The sequence below is a fragment of the Glycine max genome, chromosome 3 (assembly GCF_000004515.6).
Source record: "Glycine max cultivar Williams 82 chromosome 3, Glycine_max_v4.0, whole genome shotgun sequence".
Classification (NCBI taxonomy): domain Eukaryota; kingdom Viridiplantae; phylum Streptophyta; class Magnoliopsida; order Fabales; family Fabaceae; genus Glycine; species Glycine max.
The window spans coordinates 34,628,648-34,652,955 of record NC_016090.4 but is presented as its reverse complement, the minus strand read 5'-3'; the positions used below and the strand labels follow the sequence as shown (position 1 = coordinate 34,652,955).

General features: G+C 32.3%; 1 protein-coding gene and 1 long non-coding RNA gene across 3 annotated transcripts; one reads left to right on the top strand and one right to left on the bottom strand.

Moving 5' to 3' along the window:
- Positions 1-220: 220 nt before the first annotated feature.
- LOC113001219 (uncharacterized) lies at positions 221-4,661 on the top strand. The gene is made up of 16 exons (XM_041013942.1): positions 221-236; positions 361-434; positions 860-961; positions 1,839-1,882; positions 2,207-2,351; positions 2,439-2,456; positions 2,557-2,707; positions 2,803-2,861; positions 3,043-3,124; positions 3,203-3,293; positions 3,370-3,523; positions 3,605-3,762; positions 3,840-3,960; positions 4,045-4,215; positions 4,327-4,386; positions 4,506-4,661. Exons 1-16 carry the CDS (start codon positions 221-223, stop codon positions 4,659-4,661), a joined length of 1,602 nt encoding a protein of 533 aa, XP_040869876.1.
- A 13,306-nt stretch (positions 4,662-17,967) lies between these two features.
- Positions 17,968-23,381, bottom strand: LOC102666116 (uncharacterized). Of its 2 annotated transcripts, none has more exons than XR_005890718.1 (3): positions 22,900-23,380; positions 21,685-21,759; positions 17,968-18,174 (listed from the first exon to the last, which is right to left on the bottom strand). It is a non-coding gene; the product is annotated as an uncharacterized lncRNA (long non-coding RNA). The 2 variants fall into 2 exon arrangements; XR_005890717.1 differs by lacking the exon at positions 17,968-18,174 and adding an exon at positions 19,767-20,151 and having other exon boundaries at positions 22,900-23,381.
- Between the last annotated feature and the right edge of the window lie 927 nt (positions 23,382-24,308).

The following is a 24,308-nucleotide window of genomic DNA, read 5'->3' as shown; positions in this document are numbered from 1 at the left end:
CTAGAACATCCTCCGCCTTGTCTTCAGTGGAATCATGAAACTCATTCAAACCCTCAGCCAATTCCTCGGCCCCAAACGCCCCTCTTCCTCCGTCGCCGCTACCGCTGCCACATTCCCTTCCTCCACCTCCTCCCTCGCCATCGGTTCTGATGAAGACTCTGACGGCGGCGCCACCCTCCATTTCCCACATCACTTGTAATAAATCTTCATATGTGCAACTATGCGAAATTTTGAAAGTGAGAAAGTTTCCATTCTATCTGTTTTAATGCGAATGTATATGGCGTAATTAGAGATGTTGCAGACCAATGACTGAATGAGTGATTGGTTGGTTAGTTTTGATCTAATTGTTATGATGTTCAGTTACTGATGGCTGGTTGGTTCCTCGATCTTTCGTGTTTCAGTATTTTTGGGGATTAATCAATCGGAATATTGGGGTTTGGTAGTTTGGATCCTTTTTTTTTATGCTCGCTTAGGTGTGTTAGTGCTATTTGCTTGCTCAATAAAAGAGTATGAAGCTAATAGAAGCTTTGCTGATGTGATTCTTCAAAATCTCTGTCCTTATTATAAAGAACAGTCCAAAAAACATAATTTAGGTATTTTTAGTGGTTTTGTTGATTAGTTGTAGATTTTTAATTCTAAGGAGGATTTAATCTGTCAGGAATGAAGAGGTGGATTTGAGTCATCTTATATACTGATCGTGAGAAATGAATAGACATTGGGGTTTAAAAATTTTATGGTGTTTTATTCAGCTTATGTTTTGAGTGAAAAAAAAAAACTTAATGTGTTTGTGTTATAGACTTGTCTCATTTTCTGCTTTCCTTCTCTTTACATTATTTCTTTCTTTACTCTAAATGTGCAGATACTGGAAGGACTTCTTAAATTACCAGAGAATAGGGAATATGCTGACTGTAAAGCTAAGTATGTATTTGGCTGGATCCGAATGATTTTATCTGGATTTTATGTCAGTAACAAATCAAGCAAAGAGATACTACCTACTTCCCACTAATAGGTTTGGTCCAAATTTAATGTTTAGGTAACACATGATTTATTTAAGTAATACATACATATTTTCTTTATCGGTATGAAATTCAAGTTTTATGTATAAACAAATTCTCCATTAAAATCCCATGTTAGATACTTATAACATAAACACGAAAAAGAAAACAAAAACCACATGCATGACGACAGGTGTGGTATCCTATTAGCTACGACATATTAAAAATGTAAGTCAAATTCAAAACTATGAGTCAAGAAATTAATTCACATTTAAAAAAAAATTATACCAATTGATTAAAGTGAGTAAGAATTCAAGGGAACGTAATTAGAAAAAAAATATTATTTAGGTTGAAGGGTCAATTCTAAATTCTTGTTATCTATACCAGTTTATGTAAAATGACTAAGTTTCTTTATAAACATATTAACATGATTTTGTTTCTAATTAAATCATTATTCATGTTTGAATTGGAAAAATAATACCTGCTTCAAAAAGTATATAAGTTCCTTAAAAATAGTCATTTGGTTGAATATTGTCTCATACACTGAATAACAAATATCAAATTCTTATCTATATATTATCTATAAAAGAGAATCCTCTGGAAATTATTGAAATACCCCTGCTTAAGATTGTGACAGCTGTTCATTTCCTTGGTTTTTTGGTCTTTTAGCCCTTAATTTACCACTCTTCTGATGCTTACAGGTGTTTAATTTTGTTGATTGTGGCATTTACAAGTGTTTTATTTTGCATGTTGTGCATGTGTTGGCCTTTGCTTCTTTACGTGGTTTCTTGCATTTCAATCTTCATTCTTCAGTTTGCGCGTTTTTGGTTTTCATTTTCGCAGATGCAGAGCAGTTTAATTTGGGTTCTGTTTGATGCTATTTTGATGTATGTTTTGTTACGTTCGATGTTAGCTTATGGTTTTCTGGCTTTTCTTTTCTTACATGCATATTACCTTCCGGGTTTTTGGCTTTTGTTTGTGTGGTGTTTTTATGTTTGTTTTGTTGCATGCATGTTATTTTTTAATTTTGTTGTGTTGGACGATGTTTGGTTTAGGGTTGGTGGTACTTCTGTTGTTCTGTTCTGGTGCTGTTCTCATGTGTGTTTTCTTACATGCATGTTAGCTTTTTTGTGTGTTGAACGAGGTTTTGGATTTTTGCTTAGCTTATCGTGTTTCTATTTTGATGGTGGCTTTGTTGTATTTTTTTGCAGTGTTATGGCACGTTCTCCAGACAAGATAAAGAGCATCGATGGCTCAAAAGAAACTCTTAAACTCAGTGTGAGGATCAGTGATCTATGGTTTATTGGCACGCCTAACAAATCTGAGCAAGCTGAAATGGTGTTTGTGGACTCCGATGTATGCTTCAATTCTATTTTTTTTTGTAGCTTTATTACTTATTACTCATTGTTCAGTTCATTGTGTTGTAACCTTAATGCAATCCAGGGTGATGAGATCCACGCTGTTTGTAAACAAGACCAATTGAAGTAAAAACAAAATGGACTTGAAAGAAAATTGTACTTATGTCATGCACAATTTTAAAGTGCTAAAAAACAATGGTCAGTACAGAGTGTGTGATCATCAATTTAAATTGGTGTTTATTGGGGTTACTGTTGTGAGGGAGTGTGTTCTAGGGGACATCCCTTTTAGAAAATACAGGTTTGCTGGATTTGCAGATGTTGTGGCTGGTCAGTTTGAACGTGGACTATTGGTTGGTATGTTAAGTTATATTTTTGCAATTGAGTTTATTTTGAAAGTTCTGTTGTTTTTGGAATTAAATAACATTCCCTGATTTTCCTACTTGCTTTAGATGTTATTGGTGTTGTGGAGGAGGTTGTCTTTCGGCAAGTTTCAGGAAAAGGTAGAAGGGTAGTTTTCAAATTAAAGGACTTGAGGTGAAGTTTGATTCTTGGTGACAATTTATGTGATATGCTTTGTCAAGTTGTGGCTATGATTATATGATTATTAATAACTGATTGTTTCATAACTATTTATTTTTGATAGCCAGCAATTGCTATCTTGCACTTTGTGGGATGATTATTGCTTGCAGTTTGTGAAGTTCTTAGATGATTATGAAGGTGATGGTCCAATTACAGTTCTATTAAGCCATTGTAGGATCAAGGAAGCGCAGGGTATATCCTCATCTTGAATTTATTGATTTGTCTGTTTATGCTATTGCATGTTATGGTTCTATTTTTTAAATGATTTAGGATCTTATTCTGCATCGATCAACAATTCTTTCAAGGCTTCAAAGTTAATTATTAACCAGCCTGTGATGGAGATTCAAGAATTCAATGAACGGTATTTTTTGTATGTGTTATGTAATATATGTTGATTATTTTTTGTCTTATTTTTGTTGTTCATTGTATATTTGTAGGCTTGCAGAGTTGGGCATTGAGCCCCGGTCAGGTTTTAAATCCCATGGTGAAGGGAGTACACAACTTTCAGGTTCTATCCAATTATCATCAAAAGAATCATTCTTTGGCAAGGCTGAGGCAAAGACTATTGCTGAGATTAACACCATCTCTGAAGTAATGATCTTATATAGATTTTAATTCTTTGTCGTGCATTATCTGAAGTTTTTTATTTGATGTCTATGCTGTTTCATGCAGGAAATTGTTTGTGTCACTGTTGGCACAATTACTAGGATTGTTCTGGACAATCATTCATGGTGTTATACAACTTGCATTGAGTGCCATAAAAAAAGTGATGCAGAGATGACGCCCTTTACATGTGTATGCAGCAAATACAATAAGGAAGCTGTGCTTAGGTGATTGTGATCTTTTAAAATGTTGTGTATTTTTTATGCCTTCATCATTTTTTGACTATTGGTGCATATGGTGGTAGGTATAGGCTTGAGGTGATGATCAACCAGGGAAATGAAAGCACAAAATTCTTGCTTTGGGACCGTGAATGCAGTGAATTAATTGGGCAATCAGCTGATGCAGTTAGTAAGCTTAAAATTGAAGTGAGTTTTTGGATTCAACCGTAACTGTTTATGTTTGATATGTTATTTTTTGTTTGTGTAATACAATTATTCTCTTTGAACAAGGATGGTGATGTTGATTTGAATGCTTCACCCCAAGCACTTGATAAGTTGCTGGGTCATGAACTTGCTTTCAAGATAAAGGTGCAACCCAAGTTCAGGAATTCTGTTGTTTTGAAGTGTTCAGCTGACTCGAGCTTTATAAATGTTGTGATGGATACGCTAGCTGATGCTGAGGTAATGTTCAATGCAAGTTATTTGACATTAACTATTGTGGAAAGTATGTATTCTATTCATATTTATCTATTTTCCATGGGTTGTGTTATCTTCAATGTATGTCTTATTCAGACATCTTCAAAAATGGATATCCCGGTTTCTGATTCGAATCATTCTGCTCAACATGAATCTGTGAGTTTTGATAACTGCTCTCATTTTTAAATATGATCTTTCTTGCAATTCTTGCATTTTGACACTTCATGACTTTCAACTTAGCATTCAACTTATTGATTGCCATTTGTTTTATCTAGCAATCCCTCTCTGTGACAGCAGATCATGATCCCCTGCTTGGACTCCCCTTGATGCTTACAAAGCGGCAGACATTTCAGGATTGTGATGATGAACCAGGGATCTCTCAAATTTCACCTACACAGCTTTCATCCAACAAATTAAAAAAACATGCCTGAATTTAGTGCATTTGGTTGTTTCCAAGTTGTGTTGAACAATTTTTCCCCCCTTGGTATTTGTATATTGTACATTGGCTTCTACCTTATTTCTGTTGTGGTGGTGTTGCTTTTGAACTCTGATCAGAACTTTTGTTTAAATTTTAATCTTATTTTGTATGCGAGTATCCTGGCATTTTAGTTTTATGGCTTATCCGATGTCACCTTAACTATTGCACTATATTTCAAAATCCTTATTTGTTCAATTGTTAAAATAACTATCGACAGATCATGCTTATATTAATGGTTATAAAGCCATCTTTAAAGAAATCGAGCTATGCAAATGTTATGAATTGAAATATATCGTGAGAGATAGAACAAGTAAGATTTGAAAATAAAAATTAGAGATTGCCAGACAGAAAGTTCAGAAAACATGTTCTTCACAATGATGATGAGTTAAAGTTCAATTAAAGTTTTAACCGACCATTAAACCATCTGATTTTAAGGTGTGCATCTTTAATTGTCTAAGCAGAAAGTATTCATGGGAAACAAATTAAAATATTAGAAATAATGACCACGAAATATTGATCAGTAGCACAACTAAATCACCATTAATATCTGATTAATTCATCTGATTTTATGTTGTGCATCCTTAATTGCCTGAGCACAAAGTATTCACGGGAAACAAATTAAAATGTTAGGAATGATGATCAGGAAATATTGATCACTAGCACAACTAAATCAGCATTCATATCTGATTAATTTTCTAGCAGCAGAATATACACACCAAGACAAAAGTATCAGCTTTGGAATGTTGAGAAACATGATCTTGGATCATCAATGATATGTAATTAAGTGTTTCTTTATTATCAATCATCGTTTAGCATGATTTGTTAATTTAGATAGCATTTTTTGCTTGATTTTGCTTTCGCAAATGCAGAATCGGATATTTGATAAATTTACTGCATCTTTCATCATATGTCTCAATATGATGTACAATTAATAAAACAAGTAAAAAAGAAATTTCTCTTTACCTTGACATCCTAATTCTTCCATGCATAACATTTTCGATATCATATTTCTTATCGATGGCGCCAAAGCATAGGTATAATAATGGTTATAAATGCAAGTCTAATCAATTTAGTGCATTTAATTAGCTGTCAGCATTCATAATTTTAGTGTTTTTCCTTATGCTTACTTTTGATTACTTACTTTTCAAGTTTTAATGTGGCCGTCAAAACCATGACTATAATCATGGCTATACAAGCATGTCTAATCATTTTTATCAAAGTATGATCCATTTAACCAGGTGTCAACATTGATAATTTTAGTCAACAAGTCAAGTTATGTCTTGGTTCGAGTGGAATAACATTCCTTTTCTGCTTGTCCATGGACTTTTGCAATTTTAATTTTGCATGTATTGTAATATATTAAAACAAGAAGTCAGTGAAAATTTTATAACTCAGTCAAGTTTAACAACAACCATCAAGAACATGGATAACCATGAGCATGCAAATCATCGTGATATGGCACAAGCCAGGATAAAGAATAAAGGTATCGGGCATCACAAAGTTAATGATCAGGCTCAGAATATTGATTGTAAGCAATTCAAAATATTGTGTTCCAAATTACAGTTAATAATTTTAATTAGTTTGTTGATTTAGTAATACAATATCCATAATTTTTTTCACACAAGGACAAGCAAACTGTAAGGTACATTCAATATTATGTGAATCCATTCCACATTAAATAAATTCCATTAAACTTAGATTCAATTCACTTTTTTAGTCAATATTCGTGATTCATCAGAGGATGAGAGTTCTGAATCAACACAAGGTACCAATTAAAATAGACTTTATCAAATTAATTTTCAACATTATAATGCTATAATCTAATCTAAATGCAATTTTCATGGACTGTGTTTCAGTTTCTTCACCTGAGAACCAAAATTATATGTCCTCATCTAATGAGCCCGCAATTAATAGAAAAGGTAACAATTAATATTGATAAACACTATGTTATTAGCTCACTATCGAATATCTTTCAGTCTACAAAACTGCTTTTGTTCATCGTGTTTCAATTTACATGTTTTCCTAAAACATTTTCAATGACCAACTTCACTTTGCCATATATCATTAATTTATTTCAGGATATTCTGATCTTGGTGATCAACTCATGCAGTGTAGTGTCACTGTAATGCAAATATGTGGTATGATGAAAGAGTCTCAAAAGATAAAAGAACTACAAATCCAAGATTCAGTTTATGTTTTGGAAATGGCAAGGTTGAACTTCCATTGTTATAGAATCCACCTAAATATCTCTACCAACTTTTGTATGATCTTGGTATATCTGATAGTAAAAATTACCAACAGAACATATGGACATATAACATGATGTTTGCCTTTACTTCTGCTGATATTAAGTTTGACAAATCAATTAATCATTCAAGAGGACCTCCTACAATAAGAATTCAAGGTCAACCATGTCATAGAATAAGTAGTATGTTACCGATGCCAAGGAAAGAACCAAAATTTGCACAATTGTATATCTTTGACACAGAAAATGAAGTGCAGAATAGGATTAATGCAATAAGGTAGTTAGTCTTTCATTATTATTATTATAAGTGCACAACATTGATCAACAATCTTACATTTAAACAGGATTCAATTGTTTATTCTGCATTACTAATCTTTCAATCATCGTATATATAATTGTTTATTTTGGTCAACAGTCCACATAATCAAATTCAAGAACACATTGTTTCACAACTTAGTGAGATGCTAGATGAATACAACGTCCATGCAAAAACTTTCAGGATGGCCAGAGATAGATTACAAGATGTTCAAGTGAATAATATCAAGTTGAAATTGATTACTAATCATGAGAAAGATGGTCGTACATATAATGTACCTACTGTTCCTGAAGTTGCAGCACTAATAGTAGGCGATTTTGATGCAAATTCAAAAAGAGATATTATTATTGAAACTCAGCATGGACAACTACAAAGGATCCATGAATTACATTCTAGCTATCTAGCTCTACAATACCCCCTCTTATTTCCTTACGGGGAAGATGAATATAGACCTGATATTCTACATAGCAGTCGATCAGATGGTAAGAAAAGGAAAAGAAATCGTCTTACAATGAGAGAGTGGTTTTCTTATAGGCTACAATGCAGATCAAATGAATCTATGACTTTGTTGAATTCTAGGAGACTATTCCAACAATTTGTTGTTGATGGCTATACTATGGTTGAGTCAGAAAGGCTTTCTTACATCAGAAACAACCAAAAAAAACTTCGAGTTGACAAGTTTTGTAGCTTACAACAGTCATTGGATGATGGAAGTAGGAGAGGCCTAAATAAAGGTAAAAGAGTCATTTTGCCTTCAACTTTTGTTGGCAGTCCGCGCTATATGGATCAACTTTATTTTGATGGTATGGCCATATGTAGCCATGTGGGCTTCCCAAATCTGTTTATTACTTTAACCTGCAATCCAAACTGGCCTAAAATCCATAGATTGCTGAATTTGTTGAATCTGAAAGCAGCAGATAGGCCAGACATAATCTCCAGTCTTCAAACTAAAGTATGAACAAATGCTTATGGACCTGACAAAGAATCACATGCTAGGCAAAGTTATTGCATGTAAGTTGATTCTAAGTTTGTTGAATTTATATTATGTGTGACATTGTTATTTTACACTGCCAATATTAATCACACAATCATATCTAATAACTTTAATTGTTTTCTATTAACAGACTTACTAATAAATTGCATATATGTATACAATAGAATTTCAAAAACGAGGCCTACCTCATGTCCATTTGTTTCTTTTTTTACATCCTGATAACAAATACCCATCCTCAGATGAAATTGATCAAATTATATCAGTAGAGATACCTTCACAGCAAGATGATCCAGAACTGTATTCATTAGTAAAAAACCATATGGTTCATGGTCCATGTGGAAGTCTGAATCCTGGATCTCCATGCATGAAAAAAGGCAAGTGTAGTCGTTTCTATCCTAAAATGTTCCAGCCGCATACTGTTTTAGATGCTGATGGTTTTCCAGTCTATCGTAGAAGAAACAACGGTAATGCAATTGAGAAAAATGGTGTTATAGTTGATAACAGGTATATTGTACCTTACAATCCAAGATTGCTAAGAAAATACCAAGCGCATATCAATATTGAATGGTGTAACCAAAGCACTTCTATCAAATATTTATTTAAGTACATCAACAAGGGATATGATAGGGTGACTGCTGTTTTGATTGATGAAGATAACGATCAAACTGAGAATGGTGGCACCCATAATGATGAGATCAAAGAATATCTAGATTGCAGGTATTGTTAAAACTTGATCTCTAATTTATCTGATCATCATTGTTATAACAACTAATTCTATCTTCCTAACAGATACATATGTCCCTGTGAATCTACTTGGAGAATCTTTGGATTTCCAATACATGGCAGAAAACTTGCTGTTGAAAGATTACACTTCCATCTTCCAAGCCAACATAGTGTTCTATGAAGACCATGATGATATTGATGATGTATTGTCTAAGCTAAGTATCTCTGATTCAAAGTTTATTTCATGGATGAACACCAACCAAAATTCTGTTGAAGGGAGAAATCTTACTTATGCAGGATTTGTTTCTAAGTTTGTATACAATCAGAAGAAAAGATGTTGGCACCTTAGGAAGAAAGGCTATACCATTGGCAGATTACTATGGGTTCCACCAATTACAGGGGAATTATTTTATTTGAGAATGATGCTTACCGTTTGTAAAGGACCTACCTCATTTGAGGATTTAAGAACAGTTGATAATGTTCAGTATTCTACATATAAAGAAGCATGTTTTGCTATGAGATTTTTACAAGATGATAAAGAATTTATTGAGGCAATCAAAGAAGCAAAAGACTAGGGTTCAACACATTATATAAGAAAGCTATTTGTGTTGTTACTTTTAACTGCAACAATGAGCAAACCCGAACAAGTTTGGGACCAAACTTGGCATTGGATGGCTGATGACATTGTCTATAATTATAAAAAATCATCAACAAGTCCAGGTTTGTGCTAATTTCCCATCAGACAAATCAATATTGATACGACACATAATTTGACTTTTTTCTCTTTTGTGTATTAGCATTGCAGCTTGATGATAGAACTCTTCAAAATTTGGTCTTGCTTGAAATTGAACAACTGCTGCAAGCAAATCAAAGATCGCTAAGAGACTATCCTTCAATGCCATATCCAGAGGATGCGAATTGTCCAACTTATCTAGACAATAGCCTTATATTAGCTGAACTGAACTACAACAATGAAGAACTTAGATCAGAGTTTGAACATCTATTTTCTCAGATGACAGGTACATTAAGTACAGAGCAATTTACCCCTCTGAAAATTATTATGTGCATTTCCTTCTTAGCTTTTCTCATCTATAAATTAGTATTTTAACTTCATTCATTTATCTTTAAATCTAACACCACATATGGATGATTTCAGATGAACAAGCTTCAATTTACAACCAGATTGTTGAAGCTGTTAATAAAGATAAATGTGGTATGTTTTTTTCTCTATGGATATGGAGGTACAGGAAAAACATACATTTGGAAAACACTTGCAAGTTCACTGAGAGCTGACAATAAAATTGTAATAATGGTGGCCTCTAGCGGCATAGCTTCTCTGTTATTGCCTGGAGGTAGAACTGCACATTCAAAATTTAAAATTCCAGTTCCAGTTTTTGAAGACTCAACTTGCAATATCCATCAAGGAACTCAATTAGCTGAGCTATTAAATCAGACAAGTCTAATCATTTGGGATGAAGCACCCATGGCTCACAAATTCTGTTTTGAGGCACTTGATCACAGTCTTAGAGATATCATCAAACACAACTCAAAGGACAATACAATCTTTGGAGGTAAAGTCATGGTCTTTGGTGGAGATTTCCGGCAGATCCTACCAGTCATTCCAAGAGGCACCCGCTCTGATATTGTTAACGTAACAATTAATTCCTCTTATCTATGGGATCACTGTCAGATCTTGAGACTGACAAAAAACATGCGTTTACAAAACAACATGCAAGCAACAAATCAAGAAGAAACTGTAGCTTTTGCACAGTGGATTATAGATATTGGTGATGGTATTATTGGAGATAAAAATGATGGCTATGCTACTATTGAAATTCCACAGGAACTATTAATCACAGAATATAATGATCCTATTCATAGTATAATTAGCTCTACATTTCCAGATCTATCTGTGAATGTATGTATACATGATTTTGATGATGTCAAAAGAAGAATTAAACAAGGCTCATTTTGCTTCAAGATTAATACAAGATTGTTTCAACAAACAAAGCCTTGATTCAAGATTTCTTCAAGATCAAGCCTTGCCTCACAATGAAAGGTTTCAAGTCATTCAAGGCACATGTAATCGATTACCAATGGTTTGAAAGTGTGTAATCGATTACACATCATATGTAATCGGTTACCAGAGACTCTGAACATTGAGAATTCAATTTTTAAATGAAGGGTAACAACTGTTCAAGAAAAACAACTGTGTAATCGAGTACACTAATTCTGTAATCGATTACCAGAGAGGATTTTCAAGGAATATCGCCAACAGTCACATCTTTTCATTAGATTTGTGAATGACCATCAAAGGCCTATAAATAGGTGACTTGGGCACGAATTTTATGCAGAGAGTTTTGCTTGGCAAAAATGTCTTATCCTCTCAAAAGACAATGAGAGAGATTCCAAAAGAACTTCATTGTCAAATGCTCTCTCAAGAAATCCTTGATCAAACACTTGCAAAATCTATAAGGATCTTACATGATCTTCATCTAATATTCTTCTCTTGAAGAGAGAATTCTTCTTCCATTCTTCTTATTCAATGAGATTGGTTAAGAGACTGTGAGTCTCTTGTTGTAAAGGATTCCTGAACACAAGGGATGGGTTGTCCCTGTGTGGTTCAGACTTTGTAATGGATTTTACAAAGATAGTGGAAATCTCAAGTGAGTTGCTTGAGTACTGGACGTAGGCACGGGTTGTGACCGAACCAGTATAAAACTGTGTTTGCATTCTCTCTTCCCTTATCTCATTTATGTTATTGCAATCAATTTTGCCTTGCATGTTTATAGAACATTATTAAATTGATTGTTGTTGCTTCTTCTGCATTCTAAGCCTATCCCGCTTAAGATTATTGAGGCCACAAGGTCCAATTAAGATTATTGAGGCCACAAGGTCCAACACTATCTCATCATCACAATGATCCTGAATACTTCCAAACCAGAGCAATATTAGCTTCCACAAATGAAACAGTGCAACAAGTTAATGATTATATGCTTACAATGATACCGGGTAATCATATAGTAAATTATCTTATTCTGTTTTTCATCTTTTAATCAACTTTCCTGGATTTAACATTTTTGGTTGATGAAGTTGTTGTTTTATGTCTAAAATATTGATAGGTGAACAAATGGAATATCTAAGCTCTGATTCAGTTGACAAATCCGAAACCATTGAAAGTTGTCATTTCGGCTCACTGACAACTGAATTTCTGAATTCATTGACAACATCTGGTTACCCAATCACTGTCTCAAACTCAAGATTGGAACACCAATAATGCTATTAAGGAACTTAGACAAAACTCAAGGGTTGTGTAACGGTACTAGGTTAATTATCACAAGACTAGCAAAGCATGTTATTGCAGCTGACATAATTTCTGGGACAAATATCGGAGATCATGTTTATATCCCACGAATGTCTATGTCGCCTTCACAGTCACCATGGCCTTTTAAGCTATTGAGGAGACAATTTCCGATAATGCTTTCTTATGCTATGACAATTAATAAATCTTAAGGACAATCACTATCTTCAGTTGGACTTTACTTGCCAAAACCAGTTTTTTCACATGGCCAACTATATGTTGCATTATCAAGAGTCAAGTCAAAGAAAGGACTTCGAATTTTAATACATGATCAGGACAAAAAAAATGACTTCAATTATTAATTGTAGATCCAATTTATTAGAAGGTAAATCCAATTTATTTCCGATTACAAATTTAATTCTAACCATAACTGAATTTGCTTCTTACTCATATGATCTCTGATATACAATTAAAACATCATCAAATGAGCCAATCTATAATTCATTAATTTTAACAAACCAGTCTTCCTTTGTGGAGTGCATTTTCTTATTTGCTGCATTTTAAATTTTCATCCTTTTTCATGAACTCCAAATTAACCATTTCTTTCATGAATTGCACGAAAGAAAATAAAATGCTTATCTCAATTTAAATGCTACCATTCAGCAAATGAATTATATATGTTACTCTTCCTGTTTTCCTAACCTGATACACTTATTATTATTCTTTTAGTAGAACCATTTATCTTTTCTTAGATAATCAATTGGCCTTGCAAAATATTATCTATGCCAAATCATTATCGACTTTAGCATTAGACAGGTCATTCATCTGATGATGCAAATTGTATTTATAACAATACAAAAAATTAACTTACTCTTTGTTATATTCAGCAATAAAAATACCTCTTCACCTGCCTCCACCACCACAGTCTTTCATACTTATCATTCTGCCAATTCACGTCCAATCTTTCAACCGAACATTCAATGCTCCACGGTTCCCAAACCACTTAACTTGCTGTCACTTACACCCCCCCCCCCCCCCCCGAAAAGAAATGACCCTTCCATCACCCACTACTTTACATTATCAGACCACGGTTCATTTCTCTGCCACCTTCATTTCAACTCTAATGAAATTTTTCTCTCAAAGCGACTACCACCATGTCTACCGCTTCAAGCAAGGTAAGCCTAAACCCAAACCTGACTGCATGTTCATTTATTTCCTGATTTTTCTCTTGCATTTGGTTACATTTTTCATCCATATCCCGAACCAAAATTCAACATCCTGCCATCTATGTTTTCTTGAGTTTTCGAATTCCAATTTAGGACAGACATATTGAACAATCCTGCTTTTGAATCCATCATTGTCTCACTCAACTTTCTTTCCTGTGGCAAAGCCCTAATTCAATTTTCCCTGCTTCTGCTTCATTTATTTGTGCCCATTGTGTTAGGTTTCTTGCATACTACGTTATCATCTATCTTACCTTTTAGATATTAGTAACTTTTAAATGTTATTTTTGTCCCTCACACTTTTTGCATTCATGTTGTGCTTTTATCGCAATCCATGTTGAAATTGGACATTTTGTTGATACTAATTCAAAAACCTATTCTACTCATTCTGATGTTCTATTATTAAATACATAGTCAGAAATTTATATATTAATTTACTTTTGTTCATTGGTAACGAATCCATAAAATTATTCAATAATTTTGAATGATGCTACTATATTGTCACTGTCAATGAACCCTAGGTAGCATGTCATCTTGAATAACATTTAATTCATGCATGTAGGAAAAAATAGCTTATGCATATCCTATGTGATTATACCCTATCCAAAACAAAACAGATACAATATTAAGTTAAATCTTTTTAAATGTCTATTAAATTTTGTAGCATTCTATTACCATTATTTCGAACTATTGTATTAAGATTCTAAGTAGTTCAGTTATCTGCACAATCTATTACATTGTTTTTATGATGCCGACTCTGCCCTTTCAAACTTTCTTGCTTTTGGTCCTTCATTACCATTTTGAAGTGTATCTTCTTATTTGTTCTATCATATCATCTCTGATATACATCATCTATTATATTCTCTTTATAATCCTGATTCTGCTCTTTCAAAGTTTCTTGCTTTAGACCTTTAATTCGAATCATGAAATGCATTTTCTTATCTGTTCGATCATATGATATTTGTATTTGCTTTTGCTGCATTTTCTTATCTCTGCAATGTTCTGTATTCCTTATTTTCATGCTTTGCTTCTAATTTCCTGCGTCTTATATTATATGCATCTTCTCTTATCTTATTTTAATTATCCTAAATTAGAATTGTTAAATCCAATTACTACCACATTGCAGCAACACAACAATTTAGACCTGCAGACAATTGAATTAGTCAATATACATGTTTTTTAAATGCTAAGCCCATTTTTTTCCTCATTGTACTGCAGTTGAGATTGCCTGCTATCAGACAACCATTGATATTGCAGTTTAAAGCTGCCTTCCATTGTGACAAGGTTAAATCAAAGCCTTCCTTTCCATATTTTATCTTTTGTGCTTCTGATATTGTTTTCCTTTTTTAAACACTTTCCCCCATTGCAGGACGCCATAGAAATACCAGGCTTCTATCAGCGCCAATGGTTACCAAATTATCCTGAAATTGTTGAATTTAAGTATGATGGGGAAACCTACGAAATTCAAGTCAGACAACAGAAAGACAAACTTTACTTTGCTGATGGCCTAACAAGATTCAGGACAGAACTGCAGATTTATGAATCTGTCACGATAAATTTCCTGGCCTGCGACCACCCTGCAAAATTTGACCTCCACTTCACTCCACCATTAGACCAGCAGAAATGCAAAAGGCGCCGTGCAACAAGAAAACACATCTGGACATATGAAATCACCCAATCAATGCTAGGCGCACCATATCCACTGGTAAAATATTCATATCCATATATATCTTCCATACAAATATTAATTTCAATGCCTAACTCCTTTTTTTCCCCTGTAGCAACTTCCAACCTCTGTCACACAATGCCTAATCCACTGTGGTGATCATATGACAATTCTCAGAAGATTCGGACCTCCACTGCAATGGAATGTAGTTGTGCTCGACAAAGGCATCGGTGACAAGTATGTCACTCTCCCTTGGTACAAATTCCTTCAAGAAGGTGATTTTAGCCATGGAGACGAGCTCTCATTCTATTATAGGCGTGCTGAGAAGATCTGGGAGGTTGTCATCAAGCGTGCAATTGATTGGGATGATAGTGATATAGATTAGGAAAATCTATGGTGTCATTTTGCAAAACAATGTTTGTTTATGTTTATTTCAGACATCTTTATATTTATCTTCAAACAATTTGAGATTACAACAATTTAATATGAATGTTGCTTCTTTTATCTTTTTATAATGTCTTTTTTATTATTCTTCCATCGAAAATCATTTAGACAAAAGACCCGTGCATGCGCACGAGTTACCGACTAGTTTTTCTTATAAAGGAAAAGACTTCAATCAGGATAACTTTTACAAATATTGTTGAGAGTGACCTTGAAGCGCAAGATGGAACAAGTGGAAGAAGAGAATCAGTTCTCATGTGTGTTCTGCAGCAAAAAGTCCTCGAGTCCTCAAGCTCTAGGAGGACACCAAAATGCCCATAAAAAAGAGCGAAACCTCCTGATCAGTATGAAAAAAGAGAAAGAGATGAATGCTTTTGGATTTAGCCCTACAAATGTTCCCATGCAAGCTAGGACACCGTTTTATCTGTATTCATCACATTTATAAATTCCCTTCCAAGCAAGGACATGTACATCCTCTTATAATGGTGCATACATGCACCCCATGACAGAACTTGGCTATTGTATTAACCAAGGATTTTCCTTCTCAAATCTCCATTAATTACTCAGAGTGAACTACAAGATCCATTGTTGGTTCTTCTTCTAGAATCAGTGTTGGTTTTGGTCAACTTCAGAAAAGTCCAAGTGAATCAAACAAAGATTCGCGTCACGTCAGAAGTTTGGAATATGTCACCAAAACTTTGAAGTTTTGCAAATTTGACACATTTTGATCATATATATATATATATATATATATATTCTGATTTGGAGGTTCATTTTATCGTTTTTATATATAGCAAGAAGGAATGAATATATCAAATAAGTCAAATATTTTATCCCATTGCACATAGTCTTTTTGAATCAAATCATAGCTACTACTCCTCAGCCCATAAATCTATTTACCAGTACACGTTAATTTTTATAATTTATAATTAAATCGAATATCAAATTTTTTATTTATGTATGATCTCACTTTAGTTCTTACAAAATACATAAAATAGAAACGAACTTTCATAATTTTAAGAATTAATTCAAACTCAAAAAATTTACAAACAATATTCCAGTGAATGAAAATTTTAGGGACCAAGTTCTTTATTTACTCCTTTAACTTTTTTTTATAAGAAACTGACAAGCTATATACCAAATAATGTTAACAAAAAAAGGTAAAAAAAAAAATCAAGATGGAAAGAAATAAAGACTTAGTGGAATAATAAAATATTTAACCATATAAATAGAATTTTGATTATGAATATTATTTAATATATGACCGTTATTCAAATTTGGTTCCTCCGAATCATTTGAGCTAAATTTATTTCTTTTTACATTTTTCTCTTTATAAGAATAACTTTTGAATTATTTAAATTGTTTATTAAAAAATTAAATGTATATGAATACAATTTATAATAACAAATTTTTTTAAGGTTTTTAACGTCTATGTCTTAAAAGTTTTTATAAAAAATTGTTTAAATAATATATAGATTTGTATTAAATTATTTGATTTAATATTTCCCTTTTATTCACAAAAGTTATTGAAAAGAATATAATTATTGGATCATTGGTACGCACAGTAGCGGATGCTGGAATTTTTATCATTTTGAAAAAATAGTTTTAATTTGGTTACAAAAAGTTTAGATATATTTTTAGTGTTTGATAAATTAGTAAATCTTATTTTCGATTCCTTGATAATTTTTTGTATTAAGTCCATATTAAAACAAAAATTTGTTTTAGTTCTTATAAAATTTTGTTCATTTCGTATCATTTTCTTTAAAAAAATATTGATAGAGACTAGTAGCAAATGATCTACATGCTATAGAGACAAAAAAAATAAATATATCAAAAAGATTAAAATAAAATAATAAGGACAAAAAAATATTATATTTTATTAGGAACTCAATAAAAAAGCAACTTTAGTATGAATCTAAAATGAAATTTTCTAATTTATAAGGGACTAAAACAAATTTGAGTAAAACAAATCTAATTTGGTTAATAAATTTTCCTTAATTTATTTATTAGGTTTAATTTGGTTAATTTATTTTTAAATATTCTAATTAGGTCCATTATTTTTTTTCAATAGATTCAATTTGGTGTCATCTAAAATCAATATTGGTCTCATTTTTTCAGAGATAACGGAAGAAAAATAAGACCAAAATGAACCAATTTTAAAAAATAAATGACTTAATTGAATATTTCAAAAAATAAAAGGACCAAATTGAATCTAATAAATAAATTAAGAGAATAAATTGAACCTAAAAACTAAATTAGATAAATAAATTAGTAATCAAACCTAAATTAAAAGGATAAAATAATAGATTTAATATCAATTTATTTATTTTTCTTTTTTACATTCATTTTTAAAAAATTAGCTGATGAGGCAATACCAATTTTTTAATGGAGCACTTTTTTTATTATAGATAAACAAATAAATAAAAACATTATTTTGGAGGCAATGGCCCGACGACATTCAATTACTGTTTTGAAGGGAATGATCCATACAATAGCTTACTAATGAAGCTAATGAGTATCGCCCATGCGTTGCATCATAGCATGGGACAAGCACACCCTGCAAAAAAAAAGTGAAAAAAAAAATTGTTCCGACCTATTAAAGTGAAATGTAAATGAAGTAGAACAAATTTTTGCATGATTTAACTTCATTTCATTTGTTAAAAAAAAATTCATTTCTGTATCCTAAAAAAAAAAAAAAAGATAACTTTTCTGTGCCACATATTACAACAATTAATTTGTATTGTAATTATATTACATATACAACCAAATATCTAATTTTAACTCTCTTTAAATCTCTATCCTTAAGTAGACAATAAATTTATGGAATATCTATGTTTACATTTAAACATAAAATAGGATGATTGAAACTGGAAGTTTTCTTTTTTTATTTTACCAACAAGATCTAACATATTTCAAGAGTTACTCTCACGATTTTCAATTATGAAAATATCTTATTTTTAACAAAATTGAATTTTTTTAAAAAAATAAATAAGTGATAAATAATAAATAATAAGCATTTACACAACTTTTACATTTATAAACTTAATATATTATCTCATTTTTATCTATAATAATTTGTACATATTTATTTCTTTTTATTTCTCTCCTTTTATTATCACATCTCATGTTATATTTTAATTGTCACTCTCTCCTCTTCCTATCTATATTAACACTCAAGATGGATACACTAAAGATTACATCTTTGACCATCCAATTCACTCCCATCTCACTTGAATAAAAATTAAAATCACGAATTGAGAGTGTGCTCTCTTTATGTGGCATATGCAGAACTTAAAAGTCAATCTCTTAGGATATTTGATTTTTTTTGCTCCATCCTTACCCGAATCCAATCGCATGAGACTTGCATATAAAAGGAAAAGAAAGTTCTGAAGTGAGTTATGTCATTCACTTATACACAAACCCTAGCGCAACAGCTATGTAGTGATTATTGTTCTTTGGGTGTTGCTAGATGCATCCAGCATAATGCTGGTGCACTCAACATTTTTTTAAAATGTCAAAATTGTCTCTGTGCTTTCTTCGCATTTGTGATGAGTGTGCATGAGGGTGGTTCGTAAATCGTACGAATCAAGTTGATCCGTAAGACTTTTATGGATCAAGTTGATCCGTAAAAGACTTTTAAAAAAACTTACGGATTAACTTGATCAAGTTGATCTGTAAGCCTTTTACAAATCAACTTAAAAGACTTAAGAATCAAGGATATCTCAGTCTTTTTCCCTTAAGTTCTGGTGTACCAGCAATAATACTGGGTACACCTAACAACCCCCTTATTTTTTGCTCATCCCTACTCCACCTACTCATTGCAGTGTATTTCTTTCTCATCCTTCATCTTCCATTCCGTTAAGTCACTTTTTTTTTTCTTCCATCTCTCACTCCGGTTCTTTAATCTTAACCCTCTCGTTCAATTTGGTTCTTCAATCTTGAACCCAATCGTTGGATTGAGACCTTCCATCACTTTTCTGCTTCATGGTCTTACCATTGACACATTTGGTCTCATCGAAGGTGATGATTTCAACATGTAGATTACTGTGAAGGAGGTTTTTTTTATCATTAACGCTTCACCTCATGAAACATGTAGATTGATGTAGTGTATCTACGCAACTAACGGATTGATAAAAGGAACATGCTTTGTTAAGAATTTAAGATTAAAGATTAACATTTGGCATCTGATTGACAATAGTATCTACAATGGCCAACATGTGGTTGCGGTAATGAGAATTTAATAAGTGGAAAAAAGGTAAACAACAAACTAAAATCTGGTAACAAAAATTGATTTGGGCACAAAAATTGAATAAGGCCACTTAAAGTTCATGATCGACACAAATCGAAGCTTGTTTGGGCGGAGACGGGCATGATGTTTCTCTCTTTGGATTACTGCAGGTTGGGATTTTTGGGCCCGAATCCGCCCGTACCCACCCGATGATCACCACTACCCAAAAGCAAGGCACGGCGTGGTCTCACCTCCTGCTAGCACTCATCTTCAAAAATCCCAACTTGATTGTTTCACTGCATAACTCTAATTATTTTCGCCAAATCACTTTTTTATTTTACTACATTGTAATTATTCATGCATAAAAAAAGTGAAATTATTCATTATATATGAAATTCTAAGTAGTTCTCTTTTTATTTGTTTTATCTTAATCTTTTTATTACTTTTAAGTTCGTTTAATGTTAATATCATAGATATATTTATACACAAAAGATCAATAGAAATAGAAGCAAAAGTTAAAATAATATCATTCACCAAGTTTCTTTAAGAAAAAAAGTATAAGATTTATGAATTAAAAATCTTAATTTCATTATTATATTCATTTTATATTAAAATTCAACATGTATTATTTATTTAATTCATTTAAGTAAAAGAATTAGATCACTTAAATATATATGTATTTTCATAAATATTTAACTAAATTATATTTATATTGAGTATTTAAATATATGTATTTTTCTTAAATGTTATTCTAGATAAATTATATTTTTTTATAAATACTTAACTAAATTATATTCATATTGATTATATTAATATATGCATTTTTCTTAAATGTTATTCTAGATAAATTATATTTTTTATAAATTAATATATACAAATTAGTAAAATAAAAAAATTAAAACAAAAAACAATTAATTTATAAAAAAACTGTAAGAAAAAAATAGAACAACAATTTAGAAAAAAAACTAAAAGAAATAACAAAAAAAATTAAAAAGAAAAACTTAGTTCTCATCCTGAACTGAGTTTTTCTTAAAAAAAAAAACTAGTTTAGAAAATGATTTCCCAGAAAGCGATTTCTAAACTAGGCAAAAAAAAAACCTATCAGTTCCTGGCGAACCGATTTCTTAAAATAAAGAACTCTTTTTTTTTTTTTTAATTTCATTTATTGTGGTTCTAACTTTCATTTTTTTACTTTGATTTGTCAAGCTCTAGGGTGTGAGCTAGTTATAAAATACTAGCCACATTTATAAAATATAAGCTAACATTCCTACATGTTTATAAATTAATATACAATTATCAATAATCCCCAAAATTGTAGTTATCGTATATCTTGTGCAGTATTTATTTTAACTCGTAACAACAGAGTATCTATAGATCACCCTTAAAAGTCAGTATTTGCCACATTATCCTGTGTGTGTAACATATAGATTATATAGCTTAATGAGTATATGAAAAATTACCCATATAAATTGTGAATATGAATTTTTAGTTTTAAGTTTAGTTCAATGTTTCATTTACAAGATACTTTCCTAATCTATGCATATTTATCACATGTATATCTTTTACGTATAATTCTGTGCATTTTGGTAGAAAATCTTATGACCCATGTTTTGATACTTCAATTTACGATCTTAGGTAAGATCTCAATTTTGACAACATTGGGTATAACTATTTATTCAAGTTTTCTAAAACTCCAAGCACAACAAAGCATTTGATGAATGCAGCAAAATGAACATTTAATAGCAATGCGCCCCTTAGCAGTCATCATCACACATGCACAAAAGCAGGTAGCTCATATGGCACTGAAAAATTCAGGCTTGAAAGCTCTAGAATACATACCACTGCTTAGATAGAGTTGGCCTGATAAAAGCATAATAATGTCCACCATGCACACCACCACTGTGAACCAAAGCGCTGTGGAAAAAAAAAATAATCGGTCAAATAATGAACATCACAGATAAAAATATGCATTTACATAAAAAACAAGATAATTGCACACTAATGGACATATCATCAGCACTGAGAAAGAAAAATTACAAAATTCTATGAAATTTATTGATTATTATTTTTAAAGGGTAACTTTTAAACTTTAACATTAACAATCCTAGTTTACTGTCCCAGGTTGATTCAAAAATACTATCCCCCACTTGATTTGGAAAACTCAGAAGGCCTATGAGATGGATCTCCCAAAGAGAAATTGTTTTCTTCTTTCCATTCTCTATCCTCACATCATTTTCTCCTTATTCAACTTTATCTTCTTTTTCTTTCTATAGATTTTAGAAGTCATGGAATATGGATTGTACTAGGCTTTCATGGAACATGGATATCACAACATATATACCGAAATTGGCTTCTACAAAAATCCAAGCAAAATTGGGCATCATGCACCAAATCACAATCACCAAATAAAATATCATGAAACAAGGAGAACTCCTAAAGAACTCCAATACCAATTTGTCACTCAGTTATTCCCTCTCTGCCTCTCTGGCAAACAATGCATGAAGTGGCTCCCTGAACTATTAAGAACTATTTAAATTGATCATATAAAAGCCAATAAATAGAGTAACAGAAAAATGCGGGGGTTTCTCCACAGATCGAAAGAGTGAGAAAGCGACAAGTAACTTCCATGGGTTGGTGATTATTCTCAGCCAAATCCATGTGCGAGACAAGCATCTTCTTGTCCTCCTGCTACTGCTACAAAAAAACCAAAACAAAAAAAAATCATCACTATCACCCTACTTCGGATCCAGTAAAGAACCCACTCCAATCAAATCCCCCGAAATCCGAGCACGAAATGCATCGTAATTGAAGCAAATTCCACTCGCGCAGATCAAAACCACAACCTCTAACATGAAACCCCCATCCACTCCACGACAATCCAACCATCCCCACCCAAAACGACATTCAAATTGACACCATTTGCCAAAACAACAGAAATGAATGAAAGTCATCCAAGCAAATAAGAGAAAGCGAAAAACTACAAGCGAACTTGAAAACACGCAAGTGATTGGAAGCGCGAGGGAGTTGTAGAGTGAGGAGGGTAAAGGAACGTACGTCAATGGGAGCAGGAGTCATCACAGTCATGGCGATTGCGAAAATTGACCTAGTGTGGCGTTGCTTGTGGAAGAGAGAGAAAGGGGGAAGAGAGCACTGTGAGAAAACGAGATCACCAGAAGCTATTGCTCAAGACGAGAGGGAGAAATGTCTTGGGTTTTGATGAAAGCATGTCAATACTCCTAACCTCCGATGGAGAATTAGTGGAGGCGGAAGGTGAGGGCGAAAGGCGAGGAGAAGAAAGTGACTCAGGTTAGGATAGGGTGTTCATTTACAAAATTGAGTTTGTCCATGTTGGGGGATTTCATGACAATACCATATCTCAAATGTACGTAATATTGAACGTAAGCTAAAATTTCTATGATGTTTGATAGCTTTTCCATTATATAAGATCTTTTAGTCAGATCAAGTTGGATCGTGTTGGGGGATTTTATGACAATACCATATCTCAAATGTACGTAATATTGGACGCTGAAATTTCTATGATGTTTGATAGCTTTTCCATTATATAAGATCTTTTAGTCCGATCAAGTTGGATCATGCATGGTCTCATATATAGTACTGGTCCACATAAATATCTATATAAATTATTGTGTATATATAAGAAGTGTATTTTAAATTGTAATTTAACTAATAATTAATTTTGGGTTAAAATATCTTTCTCAAATATGCTAATTATCATGAAAATTATTGTTATCAAATATGCTTGCCAAGACCTAGGGCCAGTTCTATGCCAAAGTATCTATCTTCTTTTTACAGATAAGGATTACTTTCAGCCTCTTCTTTAAGATCTTTTTTCATTATCAGATCCCAATAATGGTTGCCTTTAGGCTTTTCTTTAATTATTTCTTCTTTGTATTCTCCTGCCTTCTTTTCATAGGAATAGGTGGTAGATAGAAATCCAGAAATTGCACTTTGTATTGCTTCCACCAAAATGCTTGTATATATTCTCGATTTAATGAAAAGATGCAACACCAATTCATTCGTCTCAGATTATTTACTGTTGTTTTAAATCAAGTATGTTGTTGTGGTCCATAAAAGGGGACACACAAGTTGAATACAAGGGCTCGTGTCAATTGTCAAGGGGCCATGCATGCATGCATGGGTCAAGTATAGCCAGATAAAGGCAGACACTAAAGGCTTTGCACCTTTGGTAAGAGTGATGAACCCGATCATAAATGTCCATTCATGTTTTTTATAAACCTAAGAGAATTTTTAGTGTTCAAGATCTAGTCTTTATTAGATATTCCACTAAAAATAATAATTTAAATTGATAGAAAATTAAATCAAGAGAAGAATTAAACAAGAATTTAAATTAATTAATTAAAGACCAAAAAATTAAAGAACCCAATAATATTATAGACGTAAATTTAAAATATGAGAATGTTGGGACCTTAACCTACCAGAAA

Excerpts from the sequence above, each read along its gene's own strand:
- LOC113001219 (XM_041013942.1), top strand. Across the intron at positions 3,524-3,604 it reads AGATTAACACCATCTCTGAA|GAAATTGTTTGTGTCACTGT; the intron begins GTAATGATCTTA and ends TGTTTCATGCAG. Across the intron at positions 3,961-4,044 it reads TTAGTAAGCTTAAAATTGAA|GATGGTGATGTTGATTTGAA; the intron begins GTGAGTTTTTGG and ends TCTTTGAACAAG.